Source organism: Gadus chalcogrammus, chromosome 16 (assembly GCF_026213295.1).
Source record: "Gadus chalcogrammus isolate NIFS_2021 chromosome 16, NIFS_Gcha_1.0, whole genome shotgun sequence".
In the NCBI taxonomy this organism is placed as follows: domain Eukaryota; kingdom Metazoa; phylum Chordata; class Actinopteri; order Gadiformes; family Gadidae; genus Gadus; species Gadus chalcogrammus.
The window spans coordinates 17,070,254-17,098,246 of NC_079427.1; the positions used below are offsets into that span (position 1 = coordinate 17,070,254).

Genomic DNA, 27,993 nt, shown 5'->3' on the forward strand with positions numbered 1-27,993 from the left:
TGTTTTAGCTTGTATACCCAGTTGTGTCTGATGAGGGGCTCTGGGGTTGAAAAGGGGTGAGAAAGAGAGAAAAAGAGAGATAGAAGGTGAACAGGGAGAAAAAAATATCTGTTTGATTTGTCAGAAGTTCTTTAATTTAATCTACAGCTGTCAGGATGCTGTGGATACAGGCCTCATCAATGCCTTTGATCTGCCTTATCTAACCCGAGGCAACACACTGTCTCTCTCTCTCCCTCTGTTATGTACACACACTATCACACAGATGCACAGAGAGACAACAGAATAGTCAATATATCAAGAGAACACAAAAAAAAGGATAGGAGAAATAAAAAGTATATATATATATATATATATATATATATATATGAAAGCAACCAAGTAAGTATCCATGGGTCTCCGTTAGCTATGCTTTAGCGTTAGAAACACTAAAACACCAGTATAATAATAACATTGTTTGGTTTTTTAAAAATAAATAATTGTATCAGTCACTCAATCTGACTGAACACATCAATGCTACAGATAAATAAGCCTACTTTATACGAAGTGCATTTACGTAAAACTCAAAGTACTTAAAGTAATGACTTCATCATCGTGAACAAGTGGTTATCCATCATCATCAATAAGGCCCCTGCTTATCTAACTTGCCTATCAGCTAGTCATCGAAACGCCATTAAAGTATGCCGACTCTGCGAGTGTATACATAAATAACACACACACACACACACGCACGCACGCACGCACGCACGCACGCACGCACGCACACACACACACACACACACACACACACACACACACACACACACACACACACACACACACACACACACACACACACACACACACGCACGCACGCACGCACGCACGCACACACACACACACACACACACACACACGTACGCGTTGAGAGTAAATCTGAGAGTAAGGCAATGGAAACTGTCAAAGCTTGAGTGTAAACCGTATAAATACATATCATATACACTCAAAACTGAAACACAAACAAAAACACGAATATAAAATGAATCGATATATTCACATTACATCTGATTAATTGCATACCTGTCATGGACATGCTGTAAACAAAGGGGAGGATCTATGCGTTCTACTTCCGGTTAAACCTTCCAATAAACGAAGACCAATAATTAAATATGTAACATCTGAAAAGATAAAAAAACTAAATAAGATTAATTTGGCAAAACGTTAATCAATTATCATTAATCATTAATAATGGTTTACACCGTTACCACATGCAGCTTTAAAAATGGAAACAAACAACTGCAAGTTTAAATGGAGATTCCAATAATCTGACTCTTGAATAACCTACTCCCAATATGTTACTAAGGATATGGCTACTGCATTGACTCAGTTGAAGTATTCTGGAAATATTTTAAGGTTTTCCCTTTGTGGACGAGACATTCCCTTTAACATAAGTAGCAACAAGTTTTAATTCAATATCAGCACCAAATGGGTTATCATAATTTAAGTCCAACAACTTGTACATCGCATCCGAAGAGCAATAGATAGACCCTTTCCCAGGTTTCTACACCCCAAAGTCTGACGTGCCCAGGGCGGTGGACTATCCTTTAGTGACCTCTACTGGTGAAATCGTTGTATTGAAGTGGCACAAATTAACTATTGCTATATTTATGAGTCTCCCTATATTTTGATGTGAAAAAAAAAGTATTTCATGAAAAGTTTATGTGCTGTTTATATGAGACGTTTAATGTAGTTTTGTTTATTTTATATAAATGTTTTCATGAATTTTTGTTTACTTCCATTTCCTTTCAAAATATTGTAAACATTGAATCGTAAGAGCTGCAGCCTACAACAGCCTATTCTGTATTACCTTAAGAACTATAATAACAATTGCTCTGATTATTTATTTTAAAACATTAAAATAAATGTACTTTCTGTTATGAGAGTCCATGTGTTCATCATCATTATGCTACAACTCTCAATACATGGAATGCTATTATGACCATGATTCCTCGTAGCGCACATGCCAGAGCTTCAGCGCCAAGCCACTTACCGTCAAACGATGATCGGCCCTGGGCCAGAGAGGGTGTGCAACAAAAGGCCATCCTCCAGCAGAGGCAGCAGAGGAGGAGGCTGGAACGAGGCTCCTGATAGACAGGGCTCTAAGGTGCACTCACACTAGGCCATAAGAGAGCTGGTTGACCTGCCGCCAGCCAAATTACTACTACTACCGCTAAAGAGTAACATGTCCACACATTTCTTTCACATTGATGCCCATTTCAGCATCACAGAAAAAATAAAATCAATTGGCATGGCATACTTGATTTTCACTGGTACGGCCAGATTTTTTCATTTGTAAATTAACTTCTCTAGACAAAATATTGGATTTGTGTCTGGTACTGGTATATTTCTTTATGTCTTATAACACTGCAACATTTATATTCTACAGATTTATAGTGGAGACGTGCTGAGCCAGAGGAGGTCTAATGCAGAATGTACTGTAAAAACATATATATATAATGTTCAATAATAATTGGAAACTAGATGAAAGTATTTTATCAATACAACTAAACTGCGTGATTGACCACTGGCCATTATGTACGTGCATTTTCTCAAGCTAAACCTGCACTGAAATTATTGCTTTTAGTCCATACGCAAAAATCTTGAGGATATCAATTAAACAGCAACAGCAGTTTTAGTCCTCTTTCTTCCTCCTGAGTCTTTTAAAAGTCAGTTAGTTATTTTCTGATAATAACTTTGTATAAATACTGCATTATAAATACCTTAATCTTTGGTTGTCTGGATGACTGCTATTCAAACACACAGCAGCAGCTGCAGACATCAGACAGTATGCCAGAATGACAATGCCAGAATGACAATTGTGCCAATTAAATTTAAACTTTTTATGACTTTAAACCAGTAGGCTGAGTACTGGGAACATCTATACAGGTCTTTACTTGGCACAGACACCTATACACACACACACACACACACACACACACACACACACACACACACACACTTGCAACATCCCATTGATATCCTTTGTGTGTATTCGTACACCTATAACTACCTTACCGGGAAGGTACATTTCTGAGCTTTGTGTGTGTGCATGTTTGTGTGTGCGTGTGTGCGTGTGTGTGTGTGTGTGTGTGTGTGTGTGTGTGTGTGTGTGTGTGTGTGTGTGTGGATGGATATGGGCGGCTGGAAGGGTCACTTAACAGTCAGTCAGAACAGGACACATGAGGCCATTTATCCCAGAGGGAGTCTGGACACTAAATATTTGATAGCGCTGCGCAAGCGGATGTCCTGTTTATCTGCTCTGGTGTCACACATGGATAGGATCAACTCAATTTCATAACAACACAATGTGCACAAGGCCAACCAATTATGGCAATCCGTGTTTCTCTTTTCATAAAACCCGAGTGTTTTACTCACTTGTCTGCCCTGCACCATCCTATACATACATACACACACATAGTATACACATGTGTAAGTATTTGAGATGGAAATGCATTGTGTTGAGCCTTCTCTAGTTTATGCATTTGTGTGTGTGTGTGTGTGTGTGTGTGTGTGTGTGTGTGTGTGTGTGTGTGTGTGTGTTTGCGTGTGTATGTGAGTGTTTGCGTGTGGTTTGAGTTTGTTTGTTTGTGTGTGTGTGCTTTTGTGTGGATGTGTGAGTGGGTTTGTTTGATGTGAATGTGTGTGTGGGTTGTGAGTGTGTGTGCAGTCGTGTGTGTGTGTTTGGCTGAGTCATGTAGCAACCTGATAAGATCCTTAGCCTTCTCAATTCCCTCTAATTCTCTGCTTTTCTTTATCTCTTTTGTGTGTCTTTTGTGTGCTTCCTTTTCTTCTCTCCCCTACAACCGTCACCTTCACTTTGGGTTGATCATTTTTTAAATAATTTATTATTGAAGATAGTAAAAAAATATAACAAAAATATAAATCAGCAGTTCTAATAAAAAACTCATACATATTACACATATTTTTGTCAATGTGGCTTCAAAGTCTTTGGTCTTATACAGCTCAATGAATCTCTGAAAGGAAACTCAACTGTCGCTAGTTATCCATGGGATTATTCATAGCCATGGGGCTAGTTAGTACAATCCCCTTTGCGGACCAATGTCACAAGATGTTACACATCCTGGTGTTTTCTGGGAAATGTAGTTTGAGAGGCAGAGAATCCTCTGGAAGCTTAGGGATGCCATCCAGTACCTGTAGCTTTGGCAAACAGGAGAAGACCCTAGCAGAAGGAAAGAGAGAGAGATAAAAGGGTTAAAGATAGTGTTTATTTTTAACCAAGAATGAATAACTAATTATAGTCAATAGCCAAAAGCCTTTACATCATGCACCGTCAAATTTAAGAACAGATTGCATGCTCCCCTCTCTCCCTCCACCACCCTGCTTTCGCCCCTCTTCTCTCCATTCCTCACCGTGAGCGATAGTCCTGAGTGAAGGTCACTGGGTTGCGGCTGAGGGTCAGCGAGTGCAGTGGGGCGCCCCCCAGAGCGGCCCCCAGCCCCCCCAGGGAGCTGATGGCGTTGTCGGACAGGCACAGGTGCTCCAGGGCTGGGAGCTTTGGCAGCTGACGCCGCAGACACACCAGGTGGTTGCGTTGCAGGTTGAGGACTCTGCACCTGGTTCCCAGGGGGAGAGCAAGCGATGGTTACTTTCCTGTCCACCATTATGGGAACAAATTGGAAATAGGAGCAAGGGTGATCCAACACAATGTTTCACCACGTTACTTTAATAACCGGTTTGATCTGGAACATGGCTGTTGTAGTGAAGCATGATGGATGTTACAGTTACCATTGGGGATTTCAACTGTTGTTTAATGGGATGTGTGTTGAGCTGGAATAGTATGATATATGTGGGATTGTGTATTAGGTTCGTAGGGTCTTCGGGTTTTTCTGGGAGGGTCAAACTTTGTAGCAACTCATCTCCCTTCAACAATACACCTATACTGAGGGAGTTGGGTAAATATTGTTTCACGTGAGGTGTAGGCCTACTGAGTGGGAGCACTATGGTATCAAAGGTTTTATCGTGATGATGCTGGCAGAGATCGGGCACTTTTCCAACTTTCCAGTTTGCATACCAAAGCAAATAACGTGTGAAGAAAGCTGGGACGTGCTCTTCTTTGAATACGTTGAGCGGAAGAGTAGCTTCACCTGCGTAATTCACGTTTGGTGGGGACGGGGGGAGGTTTGGTGCATTGTGGGGGCTGAGACGTCTACCTTGGCAGGCAGACAGAACTCAGGTCTGTGAGGGAGTTGTCCACCAGTTGCAGCTTCTCCACGCGGATCAGGCGACGGAGGATCCGAAAGAAGTTGTCCCGCTGGAATGGATCTCCGAGGTCCTGGTAGGACAGATTCAGCTCCTGGGAGGAGAGAATATGAACGCAAGATGGAAGAGTCCGATTATCTTTTGAGCCTGTTGAGGGTCGGTTTTCTTCGCTGTCTTCGACGGTATCCTATCGATCTCTCAGTGCCTCACTCTCTAGAAAGCATTTTTTTAACGTATACACATGCACACATGCACACATGCACACACACACACACACACACACACACACACACACACACACACACACACACACACACACACACACACACACACACACACACACACACACACACACACACACACACACACACACACACACAGACACATGGACACACACAATCAATGACTCACCAGACAGTTTTCCCAGTTTTCTTGAAGCCTCTCCTCCCATCGCTGCCCCTCCAGCTCCTCTGTCCTCCTCCTCCTCCTCCTCCCCCAACGCTCCTGGAGAACATCCCCCTCTTCTCGGATTGACCGTTCCTCCTCTGGCGGCCCTGTTTGATGTCATCATCATCCTCATCATCATCACTCACCATAAGAAATATCGAGCGGTTTTGCTTTTCCAAACAGATGCTGTACTGAAAAACGATTTTTTTTTGTGCAAATGAAATGGAAATACCAAAGGATTTGAAAGACTTGTAAGTACACTGCCCTACAAAACATGTGTATTTTTTTTCACAGCATGTGAAATGTCCTTGTTTCTCTGGAGCACGAATGGACTCACCTTCTCTCACCCGTGGGCAGGTCAGCTGGTTCCCTCTGACATCACTTTGCTCCAGGCGATGCCAGGACACAAAGCGAAACCGGCTGGATGGCAGCTAGTGGAGGCAGGGGCATGAAGAGCAGAGAGCAGAAGTAGCATGAAAGGTTTTGGGCTGGAACAAAGGGGCTGCTATAGCGACAAAAGCAGCAAACATACTGATCTAGCTTCCAGCAACTCAGCCAGCCAAATATCAGTATTTCCCTCAAACTTTTGTCTCTCCCTTTCATTAACGATCATCCCGCAGTTCCAGTCCACAGATGTTTCCTTTCCTTTCTTGGTGTCTGTGTGGTGCACTGTGGGGTGGTGGGTTGGACCAGATATCTCCCGTGCTTTTCTTTTAATTATCTGCTTGACCCCAGCACACTCATCCCTCTCTCTGGTTCTCTCTCTCCTCATTTGTGGTGTGTGTAACCCTAGCTCTCTCTCCCTAGGTTACTCTAGCCACTAGCAACAGCCCAACTACCACTGACCCCTTGCTGCTGCTGGTCAGTGACCCCATGAGCATAACACCAAGCTAACACCAACAATGAGAGAGGTTGTCATGTGCACTGTGGAATTATATTGAAATTATAATTATATTGATGATTATAAAGGCGGGAAAAGAAGATTTTATTTATTTACTTACCATTTATGTACCATGTTTATTTAATACCATGCATATTTTCATTCATTCATACATGCATACGTCCAAACAAGCCCACATACTTAAATACATTCATATACACATATGACAGACATAAATACATACAAACAGCCTTACTAGGTACATATGGTTTGTATACACATTATTAAAAAAACAAATAACTAATTTAACAATTCAACTCATGAATGAACAGGGAGATGAAGGGAGGAGATGTGGAGCAAGAGGTTAGGAGGCAAAAGACTAGGTTATGTTAGGTTTAGTCTAACCAAGGAGACTAGATACTGTTCCACTTCCGAAAGATTAATTGAAAGATTCACTTCTGCGAATAAGTTTCCTTCCTAGATTATCTCTGTGAGGAAACAGGGAGCAGGAAACTCCACCTCTCACAGCAGTTTGTTTCTGGCCCAGACTCTGCTTCACTACATGGATCAGTCTGTACCTCGAACCACCCACATCGATTTCCAGAAATGACAATGTAATCGACTGTCTCGTAGTTGGTGATGTAACGGGCCAATCAGATGGTGATAGAGGGATGAGGGATGAGGCAGAGGAGGAGAAGGGGACAGAAACATGAGGGTGGTATCACAGTTTTGCAGAGTAGGCAGAGAGCCTTATGGAGGATGCCACATTAAAGGACAAGTACGAATAAGGTAGATGTGAGGCAACACAGGCTATGTGAGGCTGTGTTGGAATATATTAGGAGATTGGATGTGTGTGCACTTGTGTGGTTCTGTGTATGTGTATGCATATTAAATTCTCTCTGTGTGTGAATGCATATTCAATCCTGTCCGTGTGTGTGTGTGTGTGTGTGTGTGTGTGTGTGTGTGTGTGTGTGTGTGTGTGTGTGTGTGTGTGTGTGTGTGTGTGTGTGTGTGTGTGTGTGTGTGTGTGTGTGTGTGTGTGTGTGTGTGTGTGTGTGTGTGTGTGTGTGTAACACTCACAGGTGTACTAACGACTCCAGAGTCAGGACTGTGCTCCACAGAGGGCGGGGTGTGCTTGACGCTGAGGTCGGAGTACTGGGAGGAGTGGGACTTAGGAAAACTGCCACTGCTAGTATTCACACCTGAGGAACTGAGAGAGAGAGAGCCAGACAGAGTGAGAGGTTAGAGTTACAATGAACCAGCAGGCTACTTTGACTAAGGGCTCGTTGCCATAACAGCAAACAGACACCTGCGAAAGTCTACTGGAAGTAGACTATTACTGAACTAATGTAGGTTATTTGCTCTCACAGTACTGTCATTTCACCTGCCTGGACTGCCTCTGTATACGCTGGCGTGGTTCAAAAGCATTGGATGATGTAACACCCATTTAAGAATTCAATTCGCAGATGATTCATCAGTCTTTTTCAATTTCCCGCTTCGCTTTTGGCTGTTGTAACGCAGGCGAGGCGATACTAACTTATTCATGGCGGCCTGCGTTAGCAGCTTACCTTTCTGACATGTCCCAATGCTCTGGTGAATTCTCTTGGCTTCTTTCAGTACATTATCCAAGGCTGGTCTAGCTCTCCAGCTGACCTGTTGAGCATGGAGCCTCCGGCTCTGGTTAATATCCCTCCTCAGACGGTGCTGCTGTCCTGCTCAGCACCCATGGGAGACTGACACCGCCGTGCTGGCATGCGTGTGTGTATGAGAAATAGGGAGAGCGAGCGAGCGAGAGAGAGGGTGGAGCGCAAAGGGTCACCTGGGCCAGGTGCTGCTGGTTGCCCGGCAACACCGTGATAAGGCGTGTCGCCAGGACTGCGTCTTTAGGGGTGTGAGAGAGACTTCCATTAGGATAAAGTGACTGCTTTCGGGACTGTGTTTGGTACTTTGAGTGCGAGCCTCGACTGAGAAACCATATCCACAAATTTCATTGATATTAAACATAGATTAATACAAGAACGAACGCATTAAGCTACACACGTATTCAATATTGACTGAGGAAAAATGAACCCAATTAACAAACTACTGGAATTTACTTTAACTGTGAAATTGCTCTGAACAGCTATATCTTATGAATATATTTTAATTAGCAAGCAAACAATTATTCTGACCTATTCATTGTTATAAATATACCTTATAGGCCAATATATTATTTATTATACATTAATGTAAAATGTTTTATTCTTATTTCATCAATAATTTGTTAATTGAATAGACTTCGAGGCATTCATCGTCTAATATATCATTCATGAATTGCCATCCATCACATTCAAGTTCCAACATGCTGGGCCCACTTGCTCTTGGCTACACCATTTCCTGCCCCTAAAGGTAGTGATACAAGCTGTCTATTGACGTGTGAGTGAAGGCAACAATCCTGCCTCTGAGGAAACAAAAGTATCAGTTGGCAAGCAGTTTATAAGGCACTATAACACATTCACCTGTAGTTATATGGTCTACATGTAAGGTCCAAATCTAGCCGCACTAAAGTGAATAAATATTTTACACTTAAATTCCATCCCTTATTTTGTTCAATTTCTTGGATCAAATTCTTTACAAGTAAGCATACAAATTGAGGGAATCGCAGAGAGAAAAAAGACTCATGGATGTTTTATTACTGGAACACATTCATGTTTTCATGAAGTAAAAGACTGTAGCTGGTTTCACCGTAACTTCCTTTGCTGTATGTACTGTACATCATAAGAAATGGCATAGCGTTTCCATCGCGACCATATGCACCCGTCTCTATGGCAACCTGTGTCAGATACGCAGGCCCCTCTGGTCACCCGTGTGATGGCCAGCCAGCAGCTTACTCAATAACTGGGATGCGGTTAGGCATGTTATTTCATCAGCAGGTTAGCAATGACCCCACTGCTTGCAAAAGAGAATAACTAGAAACACTGAGAACATATAAATAAATATATATATATATATGTTGATATACTAAGATTCATTGTACCAAGGACGAAATGTTTGAGGATACTTCTTTAATGCTCTTTGTTGCAATAAATATTATGGTATGGTATACTTGTAACACGAAAGCCAAATGTACAGGAATATAATTGTAACGTGGCGCACGTGTTGGTTGGAGCGCTTGTGTTCAAAGTGACCACACTGAGAAGAAGAGAGAAAAGTCGTGTGGGTGTGTCTGTATGTGAAGAACAGAAAACAGAAAAGAGTGTTATGCGTCATAGTGAACGGGGCTGTGCGTGGATTACATATCACGCTCTCACTCAATACAGTGTTTGATATGCTACACGTATTATAGTACAAACAGTCCTATTCCTTCCCCCAAGAGTATGTACATCTTTTCAATTCCTGTATCCAAGTGTTTAAAGCTTCCAGTATCAAAACACAATCACATTATATGTCAATTATATCTCAATATATATAATATATATGTATATATATTTATAACATTCAGGTCGTATATTCTCATAAAGAGTATAAAAACACAGCTGAGGATGGCATCAAAGGACAGGTAGCGCTTGTGTCGTCCGGATATCATTGGCTGCCGGGTAAGGAAGGGGCGGGCCGTGAGGGATGACCTCACAGCCTGGTTAGAAGAAGTCCTGGTCACTGGGATTGATGACCTCAGGGGTCATGACCCTGCCCATGAAGAGGATGGATCCTGGCGATTGGAAAGATCCGACAGTCAGTCACAATGTTGATTGAACATATCGGTGATGAATATGCGTTGGTTGACACGTACCTGTCCTGCGATTTCTGATAACAAAGAAAAAGGGGTGATCGGCCATGACTTGTGGGTACAGCACCAGAGTCCTTGTCAAGGCAATCATTCCTATAGGAGGGATGGAGGGAAGCAAGAAAGAAAGAACAAAATAAAGAAGTATCACTTTTTGAGCTGTGTATCCTCAACAGCTTACTGATAACAGACAGAAGGGGGCAGTGTTTAGTGAGATTTCAACTGCGAATGGGATGGCGAGGTAAACCCACTCAAAGTAATGTGATAACCAGATAACCATAAACACTTCCACACTGGACATTTTATAGTGGTGTTGTGAGAGCAGAGCTATTTTGAATTTCATTATATTGTAATAATATTTGTTTGATTGACATTAAAGCCATATTAGATCAAAACAAACCAACTCTAAACTAATTGGCCTGAAAAAAAAAAATTGCCCTGCCCCGGTGTAATATATTGTTATGAATATAACCTGTTGTACAATAATAGCACAAAGAAAATCTAATATTCAATTTCATGAAAGAGCCTTGCTCTAGATTAGTAAAGAGTTGATGATGACAGTTGATGATGACAGCTAAGCCGACAGTTCGGCTTAGAGCAGAGCTATTTTGAGTTTCATTATATTGTACTAATATTTGTTTGATTGACATTAAAGCCATATTAGATCAAAACAAACCAACTCTAAACTAATTGGCCTGAAAAAAATAAAAAAAATTTAGGCTGACAGCAAGGGTCGGCTTAGCTCAGGAGGCAGAGCAGTTGCCATGTAACCGATAGGTTGCTAGTTCGATCCCCAGCTCCTCCTAGCTGAGTGTGCATGTGTCCCTGAGCAAGACACTTAACCCTAACTGCTCCTGACGAGCTGGCTGTCGCCTTGCATGTGTGACTCTGCCGCCGCTGTGTCAATGTGTGTATTAACCGATGTAAGTCGCATTGGATAAAAGCGCCTGCTAAATGCCCTAATTGTAATTGTAATGATGAGGATGCTGCTGATGATGGTTATGATTTACCTGATCCTACAGCTCCCTCCGCCCCTTCCTCAGTCACTTCCAGGTAGGCCTTCTGCACTGCTTTCCCTATGAACAGGTCTTTACCATCTGTCCGCACACAGAAAAATATACCCACACAAATGGAAAAGCAGATTTAGAGGACCATTAAGCAATGCAAACTGCATGTGGGCATTTGTGGACCAGATGTGAAATGTGGGTTACAGAGTGAATATCACAGCAAGAGACGTGGGATAGTACAGGTTTATAGCAGTACAAAGGTTACAGGTCAATTAATTTGTTACATTTCATGAACACCTGAACAACTCCCCTGGCAGTTGTTTAAAACAAAGACCAACAGATTTGGAGCCCCTTGTTTGGAATTGAATAAAAGCTCAAACCTCTTAGCCAGTCCATATGGAAAGCCAATGAGTCATCCAGTGTACAGCCTCACATTTGCTGCAGTTTCCCCCACCCCACAGAGACTCACTCTGACACCTACAAACACCCACAGCTGTTGACGTGGTGGTCCGGGCCGGCCGTGATGGATGAAGACCAAACAGTTTAAGGCAGGCTGTGACCTTCCCCTCATTTCATTTCACAGCTCTTGATTGATGTGACCACTTGGAACAATTGATTGCCTTTTGAACAAAAAAATAAATTGCTGTTGTTTTGCCTTGTGTTTATTCTTTATCGAGTTCCCCCTTTCTGCCCAACCAAAGCCGGGCTGATATCCGGCATGACCTTGAATATAATGTGTAACAGCCTTTTCTGTCCATCCATTCAGAGTGTTTTCTATGACCAAGCAACGGGTCGTAACTAAGTTGACTTAAATTAACTTATTTTAAGATGGCATGGGTTACTGACGGTAGTTGACTGCTACTTCTTAATTTATTGGCGCTTAATGATGAAGAAGTCAGCATTCATGATTTTAGTGCTAAATGCTAGGCTAGTGCTAAGATAGATAGCAGGTGGAAAATGTTGCATAACAAAAAAAGGTTATGTCATGACAACTAAAACAAAAGAAGGCAATTTCTGACTTAAACTTCGTTTCCAAACTTAAGGAAATAATTGCATTTTACAGCAAAGGTTTGTCGAAAAACGATTTGGGCTAGCTGTCCTATATGCACCTGTCTGTCCCTTAGATAGCCGACATTTGTCATAGCTGAACACAAGGAGGTCTGCACCTGCTGAAGTATCTTAGACAAATGAATAAACCTTCATACTTTGTCTCCCACATAATGTTTTTAATTATTTGTGTAATAAACTAATACTTAATCCATGTATGAGGATATTGGATGGTTATGCATGTTTTTCTATTGTGTTGCGTTTCTTTCTCTTGTTGGATCTATTTTTACCCGACAGAGTGACAGATCTCACCTGCCCACACAGTGTAGGTACCTTGGTTACCGTGGTTACTTCTCATTTGTAAGACGTTGTAACTCCCTGTCTTCCTATAAGACCTATTATATACGAGTATGTGTGCATTTGTGGTCTGCACGCTTTACATTATATATGTGTGTGCGTGGCATTCGTAAGACGCTGTGCATGTGTGTGTATGTTTCTGTGCATGTGTGTGTGTTTCTTTTCATATATGTGTGTTTATGTGCATGTTTGTGTTGGTTTCCGTGCGTGTGTGTGTGTTTCTGTGCATGTGTGTGTGTGTGTGTGTGTTTCTATACATGTGTTTGTGTTTCTCTGCTTGCGGTGTGTTTCTGTGGATGTGTGTGTGTGTTCCGGTGCATGTAGTGTCTTTCTCTGGATGTGTGTGTGTTTCTGTGCTATGTGTGTGGTTCTGTGCATGTGTGTGTGTTTCTGTTCAAGTGTGTGTGTGTGTGTCTTTTTGTGCATGTGTGTGTATGGAAGCATACATGTAGCAAATGGCAATGCAATTTGCAATTGAATAGGTCATTACATTATGCAATTGACAATTCATTATGCAATTTAATAATGTAATTTGAAAATGCATTATTCAAAGTGTATTTGAATATGTGGACGTAGAGCTACGGAGAGGGCTCTCCATGTCTACGTACAGCACTTTACGGAGTAAAGTATAAATCTGTAAAATAAATAAATCCTTACTGGTTGGGCTGATGAGAAAATGATCCGGTTACCGCCCGGACGCGATTCGCTGATAGAATGCAAAATCTTTTGCAAAAAGTGTTTTGCAGATTGAAATGTAATTTTTTTTCAAATTTCAAATTTTTCAACACACGGAGCGCGGCGAAGGGCATTGCGACAACGGGGACGCTTTACCTTTGCCATTTGAATAAAGGCACTCAAAAAAATTGGCCAAAATGTCAATTATATTTTATTGATAGAACTTTTTCAGATTGAATTGAGGATTTCATTGTAACTTTTCATCTTAAAATACACTTTAGATAACGTATTCTCAAATAAAATTTTTCAATTGCAGAATGAATTGTCAATTGCATAATGCAATGACTCATTGAATTGTAAATTGCAAATTGCATTGCCATTTGAACTTTGCTACATATATGCTTCCAAATGTGTATTTCTGTGCATGTGTGTTTCTTTGCATATGTGTGTATTTCCGTACATGCTTTTATTTCTGTGCATGTGTGGGTGTATGGGTGTTTCTGTGCATGTGTATGGGTTTCAGTGCATGTGTGTGTGTGTGCAGTGGTGTGTGTTCTGACCGGTCATGGCGGAGAGGTCGGCTTCCTTGGTGAATATGTTCCTGATCCCCAGCTCCTGCAATGGCTCCTTCAGGTCCATCCTCTGCTCCACCTTGAACCTGAAGCCACAGGACTACGTGGTCACACACTGGGACATCCCAGGCCAGAGGTGAGCTCTGCTACGATTCTGCTCCATGTTTAACAGATCAATGGTCAGTGGATTGTTTGGGTAAAAAGAACCATTTGCAACACAAATCACACAAACAGACACACGTAACCCTACAATAATAAGGTGGGATGAATGATATTTGCATGCCTGACAATCGTTTATGTGAGTTGGATTGTGTGTGTGACTATCTGTCCGGGGTGTGCATTGAGTGTATTTTGACCCTCTCTCACCGGGGCAGGTACACCTCCACCTTCTGCCGCTTGACGTTGTTGGCCCACTCCTCCAGCAGGGCGGCTTTGATGATGGGCTCCAGGGAGGCCAGAGGCACCTCCTGCCTGGGGAGGACGATCATCATGGACATGTCCTCCCCCTCGTAGGGCATCTCCAGCACCTGGTACACCCCGCCCGCCTCCTGGGTGCCGTCACTGAACTCACCTAGAACACAGGTGGGGAGAGCAGGGTTAAAACAGGTGATATCTAGAACACAGATGGAGAGAGCAGGGTTAAAACAGGTGATATCTAGAACACAGATGGAGAGAGCAGGGTTAAAACAGGTGATATCTAGAACACAGTTGGAGAGAGCAGGGTTAAAACAGGTGGTATCTACAACGCGGAGGGGGAGACAGCAGGGTTAAAACAGGTGATACCTAGAAAACATATCTAGAACAGATGGGGACGCAGCGGTACTTTACTTTATGTTGAATATAATTATTTTCACTTTAGAAATGATCTAACCAGGTAAAGCATTGAGATTAAACCTTGAGTAATTCATGTAATTGTAACGCAAGTCATGTAGACTAACCACACAATCAATACAATACACAATACAATACAGAACATGCACAGGCAATCCCTGGATAATTAGTACAAGCAGATCCCTGAGGAGGTACAGTACAGTACTGGACGGTAGTTGGTATTCTGGAAAACAGCTGTATGTTACACTGAGCCACAGTAGCAGCGTAGTGTGCCATCCGTCTTCCAAAGTTTCTACTCTGGAACAGGAGCACACTCCAGAATAAGAATGCCAACACAGCCCCGTCTTTAGGGACCTGTCCCTGTTCTGAAGCGCTTATGCACACGCACGTAAAGACACGCTTGAATACACAAAACAAACATGCACACACACACATATACACACAACCAGGCTTGCACCTAAGCAAACAAACATTCACACACACACACACACACACACATATTCAAACAAACACGTGCAAATGCAGAAATGCAAAATGAAGAAGACACTGAATTTCCCCTATGCAGGACGTGTGTGTTGAGCAGGATGTGGGTTTTGTGTGTGAGTGTGTGCGCATGTTGCACCAAAATCTTTCTAAGGATAGAACTTTAGCAGCAGTGCAGTAGTGGGGAGGTTGGGGGAGGGGGTTTGATGTAACCGAGTTTGGCAGCGCACGGTAGAGAAAGCCACTGGATGCTAACCCCCCCCCCCCCCCAGAAGCATTTTAGATGATAAGCCACCGAGAAGAAACATATGACTCTGTAGAAAGGCAACTCGTCTCACAGGGAGCAGGAGTCCAGGTAGAGAGCTGCAATGATGTCTGACAACCTGGATAGATAGGCTGGATTAGAATGTCGATAAATAACCTTCTCAACAAGGCCAGGGAACCAAGGCCCCTGTGGAGACGTTTAATATAGAGCCCTGGGCACCTCAGTTCTCAGCTCAAAGGAGAGCATGGTGTGCTTGATATGCTTCTGCCCATGAATATGCACGGTAAGAACATGTAGAAATGCATGATTGAAGAGCATTAAAAAGGCATGGGGATAGCTTTGCTCTTTTTCACTGTGAAACAACTGGTTTCCAAAATGGTTTCCTCGTCTTGTATTCATATAAAGATTCTTGACGAAGCACACAAGCGATATTACTTGTGCTTGTAACCCGCCTACGCAGTGTGTCATTACAGCATTATTTTGGACTCGGCATTAGACTAAATCCTATTTTATAATAGGATCAATCATAATGCTTGATTGTGAAACTCTTAAGAATTATAATCAACGAGGGAAACATGGATATCACTGTTGGTTCCTGATAAATAACAATCATCCCAAAAATCGGGGGAAAGAAAATACAAATTATGCCTGCAGAGACACATAAAGACTTTTTGTAGCATTTCGCATTGGAAGATCCCATTGAAACAGAGAATAGGCTGGAAGCACAAGAGTGTTATGCATACATTTTCAGTGTTTTGAGCCTTTTTTACCTGAAACAGTCTGGGAATTCCACCAGCACAAATCGTGACTACTGTTATTTTCAATTTCAACCGATTTATTAACCGAATATAGGACTTCCATCCCGACCTCACATCGCAATGACTGCCTACATTTTGGAACCAAAAGGGGCATTGGAGTTTAAGTATTTGTGTTGATAGTAATCGTTTTTGATCGTTGCTTAGTTACTAATCATGAAGAGATTTGTCAGTATCGGGAGAAATAGTGGTGTGAATCTTAAACAAATTTTTTTCCTAAGTGACGGTATATTTCCGTTGATTTAGGATTTCTCAGTACTACAGCTCTCTTGAGTCCTCTCAATATGGCAGACTGTCACTGACAAAAATTCCCATAATGCATGCTGATATACAAGCCCTTTATAGAGCTCACCAGTAATCGCCCCTTTTGAATGGCTCCGGTCCCTAAAGTAAATTTCCCATTCATTCTCTCCATTACATTTTCAGAAAAATGTTAAAGTTTTAAGCCTGGAACCAAACCAATTATCCGACTAATGATCCGTGACCATAAAACTATTTAAATTAGCTAATGTTAGCTATCTTGTCTTTACAACATTTACAGTTCATTTTATCTACAGCTAACTAAACTAATTATAGTTCTCTAACTTTCCATAAGTCTTGGTTGTTACCAGCATTAACTTTGAAGCTAGACATGTAATCTCATATGCTATGTTATGTTAACAACATAATTATTAAGACTCATGTTAGCTACCTAACTAGCCAGCCTGCAAAACTAACTAAGGCCTTGTATGTCTTCTCTTTCATACTGGCATACATAACCCACAAACTGGCCCTCACAAACACTTTACTCCAGTACATGCCACTCTTGTCCTCATCTCTAAAAAAAACGCATCATGTCAGAAAGGGAATTCATGGTGGCTCAGCAGTAAACCATAACAGGGTTCAGTAGTAGCAGTCCTTCTTCCATAGTAACAACGCGCTCAAATAATCAGAGACGTCCTGTTGCACTTCAGGATTGTAGGTAGTAAAGAGCATTGCAATGTTTTTCATAAAACCTTTCTTGAACTCTACAGGATAATATACCATCATTTCACAATCTTCTGGCTTGTGGTAAGTAAGCCTTTGATGGTTAAGTCATTATGGCTAATAATCAAAACCTCTATGCAGAGAATGAATTGGATTTTCACTTCCGGAACCTTCCGGATGTGCAATTTTACTGTATATAAAATGTGTCACATTTAGTGGCATCTAGTTTCCATTGTAGGGATTCTGAAGTTGGTATTGTACCGTAGGAGAAGTCTCCCTGCTGGTACATCATGAGGGTCTGGACCTCTGAGCCGTCGTCCCGGCTGAAGGAGAAGGTCCTGGTGTTTTCTGGTCTGAACTGGTTCTTCCAGGAGCCCCGGAAGTACACAGCGTTCACCAGGGTCAGCCGGGTCATGCTGCTGAAGTCCTCCGCCGACAGCAGCTTATGGATCTTGCCTAAGGTTGAACACAATAACATCACAATGTCAAAAAGTGACGCTGAATAGACCCAACTACCATTGAGATCTTCCCTAAAGTTTGCACATGCCAATGCCAACAAGGACAATAATCATGGCAGACAAAAAAATTCAAAACTCAACTGAAGGGATACATAATCATCATGCCAAGGTACAATGTGCTAATAGGGTTTAGTGTACATTTCCGTGACCATCTTATCTGAGCAGAAACATCCATGTCTGAGTCTTCCTCACTTCCTCCGATTAGGGTTTTGTTTACTCCCTCACTCTTTCCCCCCCATCTCTCTCTCTCTGCTCGTTCTTCTCCTGGCACATCTCTCTCTGTCTTACTTTCAGTGTGGTTCTCCACCCAGCTGTTGATCTGGTCGGCGACGGCTGCGGATTCGCTGAAGTCCACCGTGTCCACCTCTGCCCTGAAGTACTTCCTCATCAGATGCAGGAACTCTGGGTTGAAGGCCATGCCCTCCTGGAGGTACAGGCTGTTGGCCAATCGGACAATGTAGTGTCCATCGTCGTCTGACATGGCAGACGTCAGGTTGTGGAGCAGAGAGAACTCCTCGTCTGCAGCACACGCACATAGAACAAAAAAGAAAAACATATTGATTTTTTTTCCCACATTTTTCAACTATTTAAGCACAGTGAGTGATTTAGCCAGAACTCTGAGGCTCTCTTGATTGAGACTTTGTAATTCTTCACATCTTATGAACACAAATATGTACAAACTAAATCAGAAACAGCGACACATATATCGTGATTTGTAAATATGGCCTATCCCCGGATGGAGTATGATTTTCCTTTCCCGGTGGTGGATATCAGAGGTCAGGTTCCATCACTCTCATTACTCTCGATAATCCCCTCCGGTACTCCTCCTCCTCCCGTAATCCCTGCGCTGAGCTGATTGGGAGCGCACAGAGACAGATCCGCAGTGCCTGGCAGGCCACCAGCATCTCTCACCTGCTGGGAGCTGGCTGAAGCCCACCGCCTGGCGGATCTCCTCCAGCGAGGCTCCCCTGGCCCCCAGCTCCATCATGCCCAGGGCCACCGCCACACTCAGTGGGGAGAAGATGATGTTGGAGTCGCTGCCCCCCGCCGCCTGCAGCCGGTGGTACAGCCTGACCGAGAACTCTGCCGTGGCGTCTTCCGGAATGTCGGCCGCATGGCAACCGTAGCCCAGCAACAGGAGGAGGAGGAGAAGGGGGAAGGGAGGAGCGGACACACAGCCCGGGATACACATGATGAAGGACAGACCAGAGAGAGCTGGGGGAGAGACACAGGAGAGAGGCACAGAGAGAGATATGCAACTATGATCAATGATCAATGAGTCAATCCATCCACCTCCATAATTATTACATTGTGTTATTGAATTGTTGGCAGACAAAAGGAACTTTTGTGTTAAATGCGAATGGAGGAAACTGTTGACATACAGCTAGAGAAAAAAAAAGGATAAGCACAGCAGGAAGCATAGAAAAATATTACGAGAATGTTTTTCATAACATTTTATCTGAGGTGTTCAATGTTCATGATGTCAAGATATTGGTGTACATGCACGCAAACAAAAGGGCAGACACAGACAAACACACACAACAGTAAAGTGTGATTCTTATCCACACGATTTTGAGTTTATAGGTCTGCAGTGGTGAGGAAATAATAGCAGTTGGACAGAATGAGATGGAGGGTGTGCGAGAATAAGTGTGAGTGAGAGACCGATAAATAGCATGATTGCGCGGTAACCACCGCAATATGCACTGCCGGCTACAGTCCGGATTGCTGTTCAGAGCACATTCACTCTATGAACTCATACATATTTCCTGACCATTAACATCTTAGTTAAATCCGTCTTAATCTTTCGAATCTGCTTGACTGAGTGGATCTATGCATGCGCATCTATGCCTGGTTCTAATGCCATTTGCATGTGGGTTTCTGTGGGATGTGTTGAATAGTGAGTGTGAGTGTGTGTGTGTGTGAATGTGTGTGTGAATGTGTGTATGCTCATGTGCATGAACTTGCATGAATGTGTGTATAGGTTGACGATTGTGTGTCTGCTTAGGTGTGTGTATGTGTGTGTGTGTGTGTCTGTGTGCATACCAGATTGTGGCTGCTTGTGCAGTAAATTATTGAGTTCCCAAACATCTCCCTCTCTCATCCCTCCATTCATCCCTCGTTCGGTCCCCCTTTCTAACACAGCACACTCCAGCTCTCCATTTTTCATGGGCTTCCATACCTCCAAAAGACATGGCCTGAGTCAGGCGTTTATGTCAACACTGCGCTACTTTGCATCTGTCGTTGCCAGGCAACGCTTGCAGAGAAGCATGTTCTTCTCTTGGTAACGGAAATAAGTTTAGGGAGGCGAGAGCGCACATGAGAGAGAATATAGACCACTGTAAGTGCGGCCCCTGCAGGAGGCAAGAAAGTCCATAGACTATTTGGTTATGAAATAACTACAAATTAAACAGTCCATTTTTGAATGTGGTTTAGAGAGACAGCGGAATAGAGCTAGAGGGAAATAAATAGAGGCAGAAGAAGAGACCATTTGTTCTGTTGTCTACTAGTGACAAGCCTTTTTTTCCTGTTAACATAGTAGCCCAGGCCAGTGGAAGGTCCCGACTCTGAACTAGAATCTGCTAGCTCGCTGCGTTACATTGAGGCTATAGGAGGCTACAGTAGTCATTGTACCTGAGTGTCAACCAAAACACAGAGAGCAGAGAGCTGAACAAATACGTTATTTTTGCCTGGACCTGCTGTGCACAGTCCTATTGACCAGCTCGGAGGCCTCTGACACACCCACCAGGACAGGGAGTGAAGCGATTAGCAACAACAATGCTGAACTATGGGAATATATATAGACACACACACACACACACACACACACACACACACACACATACACACATATATATATATATATATATATATATATATATATATATATACATATATACATACATGGCTCTTCTCAATGCCGTGGAACGCTCCGTTCACTTGCATGGGCCCTTGACAAATACCGGCGGTGAATTATATTTGATAATTCACCGATGCTAATAATTGACCGCTGTGAAGGAAAACAAAGGATTTTTTGCCTCTAATGACGTCTTTGGTATCACTGCGCAACTAGTCTGGTAACTTGTCAACCCGAGGGTCTTTGGTTGCTAAGCGACGTCAACGACTTTGGCCGACTATTGCTCTGCTAATCAACACTACGAATGCTGGTTACAAATAAATTGTAAAAAGACACGCCATGAAGTTATTTTTTCGTTTAGGCAAGTAGCTGTGTTATAAGCGGGATAAAGTATAGAACATCGCCGGTCGTTACCAAAAATAAGCCCTTTCAGGGCGAGTTTTCTACTTTGTAAACTAAAAAATTATTAAAAAAAGGTAGTCAAGGTGGGACCCTATTGTTGTTAAGGCGGCTGCCTTAACAACACAGTGCTGGGGGAAACACTGACACATATACATACACACACTCTCCCATCAACATTATATGAAGATTTGCTCAATTTAAAAAAAAGTTATTTGGGGTACATGTCAAACTGATGGAACAAAATGTAATGTTCTCTGTTGAAGCAGATTGTGTTATTCTTCATGAGTAATGCTATTCAACTAATTCCACTACCGGTACACATGCACGTCAACAACACCAGGGCAAGTTATCAAAAGTTACATGTCTTGTCATGATACCACTAGATGTGCTGGGAAAAAAAGACAGAAGGAAATAAAGAAAGATAGATCAAAAGAACAACAGCAGCTGGCAGGGATGTAGAGGGAGGTACAATTTTCCATCTTGACCTTCTGAGTTGTGGGAGCTGAACCTTTCGAGAGGGGGACAACCCGTCTTATGTGAGGAAAGACCCAAACATGCCGCCGGGTCAGGTGTTCATGTGGTAGGGACTGCGTGTGTGTGTGCCCTGGTGATTGAGTGTGTTTGTGTGTGTAGATAAGGCCGACATGGGTGGTTGACTATTACCTTTAAAGGGGACACCGTGGTGACCTTTGGATGGATGGCACAGGGCCAGTGAGAGTATCCCACCCAGTACCTGTATGGCTGGTTGACTGGGCGCTGGACTTTGGCGCCAAACTTTGATACTGGAATTACGCATTGAAGAAATCCCAGCAGGTAAAACACAAGGCAACCTAAATTGGGACTTTAGATCGCTCTCTCGTGACCAGCAGCACACAATATGGCTTATGTCCTGTCAGGGTTTTAAGTTGCCCCTGTTAAATCCTGACAACTTGATTAATTCCGTGCAATTAAACTCAGTGGCCTTTAAAAAGCGTCTGTTAAGCCCCCCCTGTAATCCTAATTCTCACAGAGAATAGATGGGCATTTGACATTTTGACAATTAGGACGTGACGTCATCCACAAGGCACACGCTAATCCCTGTTGCCATTTAAACCCAAAACCGTGGGACGGGTCGCTTTGGAAGTCAGCGAATTTATTTACAATGAACATCCTAATGCATGGTTCTGAAACACACACACACACACACACACACACACACACACACACACACACACACACACACACACACACACACACACACGCACACACACACACACACACACACACACACACACACACACACACACACACACTTACCGTGGGGGCTGAAATCGATAACCTTTTTTTATTTTATTAAGTGAATTGACCAGCCAGACTTTTTTTTTTCAAAGGTAACTTCCTACTTCCACATGGGCAGATACACTTTATCTTCCTTTTACACACACATGCACACACACACACACACACACACACACACACACACACACACACACACACACACACACACACACACACACACACACACACACACACACACACACAATATTCAGCATTTTCTCTCACATTACCGAGGCTCTTCGCACCTGCTCTAGTTCTGTCAGTTCCTGTCCCCATTGCTATAATTTGTTAGACAGACACACACAAACAAACATAGACATACACACACACACACACACACACATACACACGCACACACACACATGCACACACATTGCACACACATATACACACACACACAAACACACAATCATTCTGCAAAAGAAGACATATGGCCGGCTCCCTCCTCCTGGTAACCCTATCGGAGCAGTACCACACTTGGCTTGTTATGCTCACTCCTTAGCTCACTTTTCGGCAGCAGTGGACTCGCAGGTGGAGTTAGAATTACCTTCCAAACAGCCAGTTGTGATCGTTGTCAACATCTTGCTATTATTGCAGGTTACTTCACAACACAATCTATCTGCCTAACCAGTACATTTAACTGCACTTAGTCTAAAATCGGTATGTTTTCAATTTACCCCCAATCAGGACTGCTCTTCTGACTGATATCACCCAAATAAATAATAAAACAACATCTACAAAGAATTGTCCCCAGACTTTCTTTGAAATAATCCAGGGGACAAAGCCATTAGCTGCCAGCCAGCATATGTTAAACCACATGCTTCAAATCACTATAAAAAGGTAAGCAGAGAATATCGTGTCAGAAAATGAAATCATGCGTAAATGTGTAATACAACTGTGTAAAACACAATTGGTCTAGATTTCGTGAATAGGGAATAACAGGAGCGAACATTGGTTCTAATTTCTCACTCAAAGATACAATTTCTAAATCAATAAAAATCATTACTAATTTTGAAAGCCAAAAGCAAACAGCTGGAATTCTCCCATTGGTGTTTTCCTGTTGAATAAATTATGGAATCTTTCCAGGAACTCAGCTGCTTTGTTCAATCTTCTGTCACACTTGATCTTCCAACTGAAAACCTAGCTTGTGGCTCAGAGGACACTTTTGTATAAACATGACATTTCTATACAATGCATTATTTCTATAAAACACTTTCTGTGTCTCTCAGTGTGTGTGTGTCTCTCAGTGTGTGTGTGTGTGTGTGTGTGTGTGTGTGTGTGTGTGTGTGTGTGTGTGTGTGTGTGTGTGTGTGTGTGTGTGTGTGTGTGTGTGTGTGTGTGTGTGTGTGTGTGTGGGGGGGGGTGCTGGTGTGTGTGTGTTTGTGTATGTTTTTCTCTTGGTTAAAACATTGATTTTATGCACTTAACAGGCCATACGGATTAAGGGTTAGGGTTACCCTAACAAACACACACAAACCATAACAACTCAAACCTGGAGGCAACATATGGTCATGAATATTAACTTCTATTGCCGGAATACAATGTAAATAAAAAGACAACTGGTAAAACAGTTGGCCAATTCTTTTCAATAAATTATTCAAAAGGATCAATAGTTGCCCCAGTAAGAAGGAACTATAAATACGGATGATTTGCACTCTTTCTCTTCTTTTCAAAGACAAAAATACATGTATTAGTGTCCATGCAGTCACAGTTTGCAACCACTGCCTCTACCTCAAGCAATTCACCTGCTGAACCTAATGCATGACATTCTAGTTAGGCAATAAGCAATCTATCGACAAGTCCCTGGGTGCTGACCTACAATATCTACAGGTCAAGACGGGGTCAACCTCTCATTAGTCACCGTTAAAAGACTGACCCACAGGGACCAGCAAGCATGAGACTGGTGTTTGTGCATGCGTGAGAGAGTGAGAAACAGAGAGACAGAGAGACAGAGAAAGAGAGAACGAGCAAAGGGATAACAATTTGGGAGGGACAGGGCTAACCTTGTTTTACCCAGAATGACCCGTAGGTCTGGTTTAACTTGGGACAGGAGGAATAGAACGAGACTGGCTAACAGTCTACAGGGCAATAGGGATCCCAACCGGCCAACAGGCCAACAAGCCAACCGACCAGCAGACAGGCCACCAGACAGGTCAATATGTCAGAAGGCAAAGGCAAAGACAGTCAAGCACACAAAGAGACAGATGATTAGAAAATTCCAGGTCTGAATCAAAAGCTGGCATCCATGTTACGGAACCAGCCGTGTTACCCAACGACCTCCCGTGTCACGCCGAAGAATGGTAGACTGATCTGAACAGCCAGCATTGGCACACACACAAACACACACACACACACATACATGCTTGTGTACCAGGCAAAAACACATGTACGACACAATCGTACAAACTACCTTACAAACACACACGCACACGCACACACACACACACACACACACACACACACACACACACACACACACACACACACACACACACACACACACACATACAGACACACACACACAGACCCCACACCAATAGCTTAAGTGCTGTGGGACTGTGGGAGGGAGGTTTGAGCTGTAATTGGATCGGCCTCTATTTGGGGTCAGTGGTAAAAGTGAAAAGACTGGAGGCTTCTAAGATGGACTAAAGACCACAGAGACACCGCGCCCAGGAAAGGTTAAAACCAACTACCCCTCAGTGGGGAATAGGGGGGCGGAGGTAGAGAGGAATAGAGAGAGGAAGAGGAAGCGAGAAAGTGGCAGGGATTCGAGAAGAATAATGGAGATCAGAATAGAGGTGCAGTATCGGAAGAAAGCATCGTAGAGAATCCGGTACATAGGGCCAGGGCAATACAAAGGGGGCGTGTTCAGACCCTAGAAACAGATAGTGGAAGACAGATGGTTGTGTAATGGGAGGTGTGCTGGCGGGGTGTGGTGAGTTGCTGTATATCCAGAAAATTAAGAGGCGGTTGAAAAACCGACAGCGCGGATAACAAGGCAGACGATTAAGAGAACAACTTGCATTGAATGGTGCTACAAAGAGAATTCACCAGTGCAGCCATGGTGTCAGATTGGGGACAAACAGGGGTATTACACCGCTTCTTCACCGTCCTACTCTCATTCTCGGAGATAGGGGTAGGGAGAGAGTCGCTTAGAGATAGGATGATGAAATGAGGTGAATCTCTCAGATCCCCTCGGTCTAATGACGTGTCCACTCCGGTGAGGCACCAATTCATTGATAAATCAATTCCAAGACAATGACGCTTGTGTGTACGTGTGTGCACGTGTTTATGTTTGTGCTATCACCACTGATCTGACTCCTCTTTGACTGGGTGCTGAAACAGTTTAAAACCCTAATAAAGTGTCTCTTTCTTCTATTTACTTCACAGAGGTCCACAATTGTTGCAACTAAAAGGTTGATGCTTGTGATTTACGTTCTACAAAATATGAGTATCCCTGATTTAGAAATAATATTGGGTAATAACTAAGGTTAACAACACTTTATTATAAAAAAGCACTGCACTTTGAATTTAACTGTTGTTAAGTGATTTCCCTATTTCCTCATCTATCATCTGTCTATTTACTTTTGACTTTGTTATGCTGGGCAGTGGTCATTGCAGATCGCTACCTAATTTTCGGCCAAGAGAGTTTTGCACAACACTGGTTTACTGATATATGTGAGGATTAAACCTACATCTTTGTTTTTATTGACTAGCTTTATTAATGAGGAGAAATAATACGAGATCTGAATGGGTGCATTTAGTTATTTGGACCACGTATGCTCTGAACTACTCATAGTTTACAGAAAAACATATATGATCTCACACTCTCTTGCCAGATTTGAACTAATCTCCTGTGGATTCACGACTGCACCTTATGCATAGGACACAGACTCCTGACTTACACTGCGTGCATTTGTGCATTTGTGTGTGTTTGTGTGTGCGTCAGTATTTGAGTTTCCTTAAGGTCGCCCTTACCAGTGATTACTAGAGATGACAGTGCCAGTGTCAACATAATGACCTATAACACATCACTCGTAGCAGCCCCTAAAACGACTTACCACTACTACTACTACTATTACAAATAATCAATTGAAATGATATTCAAGCTTCGACTTACATTCATATCAGCAAGCCAATCAAGGATTTAATAAACGTTCTATAACCTATTATACTTGTGAATTCTCTGAACATCACAATGGTGTCATTGGGTCTATGGCAGAAGTGAGTCAGAAACTAAAATAATTCCCCTGATTTGCTTCTGCTTTTGCTTTTTTTGCGGCTTCAGTATAAAGTTAGCCTTTGGTGAGAGAACATGCAGTTATAGGTACTTATTTATGCAGTCTGCAGAATCAACACATTTAATTTGGTCAGGCAGACTTAAAAGGTCTTTAATTATTGAGATGCAATTAATGCAACGCTTACTAAATCAGTGGAAACAGACTTACTGAATCCCAGAGGCTAGAAATGCAATAGTGTGCTATCAAAATAAATTTGCAAATGGCATTAATGCATGGGATAAATACATTGAGATGAATACTTTGAGTTTAATCATATATTTTTCTACAGGAAGAGGGAGAGAGATCGAGAGAACGGCAAAGTGCAGTAGAAATGGGATGAGGGGAGATACTATGAATTAATATAGGTTATTATATCATAATTTGACAATTTAAATATAAGATTTGATTTATAAAAGGTTTCACTTTTTACATTATTTCTCAGTGTCTAGTTGAACAGATGCATACGCACACGCACGCGCGCGCGCACACACACACACACACACACGCACACACACACGCACACACACACGCACACACACACACACACACACACACACACACACACACACACACACACACACACACGCACACACACACGCGAGAAAAAACGAAATAACAAGTGGGATGCGTGTAGGGTGCATATATGGTAAGACTACTACTACTATAATCTACCTCATTGATACACATTATGCGGGGAAGAGCGCACGCCTTTGCCATTATTTCAAGGACAAGAAATTCACCGCAATGTCTCGAGCATGTGTGATTGCAAACAACAAGCAATGCGATGATTGAGTATCGATGAAATGGCCTTGGGTGGTAGACACACGGCAATACATTCAATCAATACACGGTGTACAGCCTACCACTAGACAATAAACAATTACCACCCCTCACTAGTATCCACAACATGGTACATGCAACAAGAAAGCATTTGTAACGTTACTTAAGTCTTACTCTACATCCATCAATCTACAATAAAACAGATAAACCAAGGATTAAAATTACATTATCCGACCAACGGTATGGCTCGAAAAGTCGAACTGTTTGAAAATGAAAACGTAACCCGCTTCTCAAATGTGTTAGTTGGTTAAGTGTGCGCTATGCCTCTGTGGATAGAGTAAAGACGGGCTTACCGACTGAACAGCGGCAGGCAGGGAGGAGGGTTCGGTTCGGTCTCGTGCGTTTGGCTGCGACGCCCGTTCTCTTTACCGCCGCAGCAGGTCGCTCGTGCTGAATTTGCTGCAGATCCCGCCCCCCT

The 27,993-nt window shown here is 42.7% G+C and overlaps 2 protein-coding genes across 2 annotated transcripts; both read right to left on the bottom strand.

The window, feature by feature from the left end:
* Positions 1–3,901: 3,901 nt before the first annotated feature.
* On the bottom strand, positions 3,902–8,311 carry LOC130406711 (uncharacterized). The gene is made up of 7 exons (XM_056612396.1): positions 8,152–8,311; positions 7,664–7,793; positions 6,041–6,134; positions 5,668–5,810; positions 5,208–5,350; positions 4,407–4,610; positions 3,902–4,216 (listed from the first exon to the last, which is right to left on the bottom strand). The coding sequence occupies exons 1-7, from the start codon at positions 8,160–8,162 to the stop codon at positions 4,099–4,101; spliced, it is 843 nt and encodes a 280-aa protein (XP_056468371.1). The 5' UTR covers positions 8,163–8,311; the 3' UTR covers positions 3,902–4,098.
* Positions 8,312–9,250: 939 nt separating this feature from the next.
* Positions 9,251–27,926, bottom strand: serpini1 (serpin peptidase inhibitor, clade I (neuroserpin), member 1). The gene is made up of 9 exons (XM_056612284.1): positions 27,869–27,926; positions 18,795–19,097; positions 18,171–18,401; positions 17,626–17,820; positions 14,371–14,575; positions 13,993–14,090; positions 11,357–11,443; positions 10,353–10,442; positions 9,251–10,271 (listed from the first exon to the last, which is right to left on the bottom strand). Exons 2-9 carry the CDS (start codon positions 19,072–19,074, stop codon positions 10,201–10,203), a joined length of 1,257 nt encoding a protein of 418 aa, XP_056468259.1. The 5' UTR covers positions 19,075–19,097; positions 27,869–27,926; the 3' UTR covers positions 9,251–10,200.
* Positions 27,927–27,993: the final 67 nt, after the last annotated feature.

Coding starts and splice junctions, on each gene's coding strand:
- LOC130406711 (XM_056612396.1), bottom strand. Junction 5,351..5,667: donor AAAACTGGGAAAACTGTCTG/GTGAGTCATTGA, acceptor CTCTCCTCCCAG/GAGCTGAATCTGTCCTACCA. Junction 4,217..4,406: donor ACTCAGGACTATCGCTCACG/GTGAGGAATGGA, acceptor TCCTTCTGCTAG/GGTCTTCTCCTGTTTGCCAA.
- serpini1 (XM_056612284.1), bottom strand. CDS start 19,074: ATGTGTATCCCGGGCTGTGTGTCCGCTCCTCCCTTCCCCCTTCTCCTC. Junction 18,402..18,794: donor CTTCAGCCAGCTCCCAGCAG/GTGAGAGATGCT, acceptor CGTGTGCTGCAG/ACGAGGAGTTCTCTCTGCTC. Junction 14,576..17,625: donor GCAGGGAGACTTCTCCTACG/GTACAATACCAA, acceptor CCTGTGTTCTAG/GTGAGTTCAGTGACGGCACC.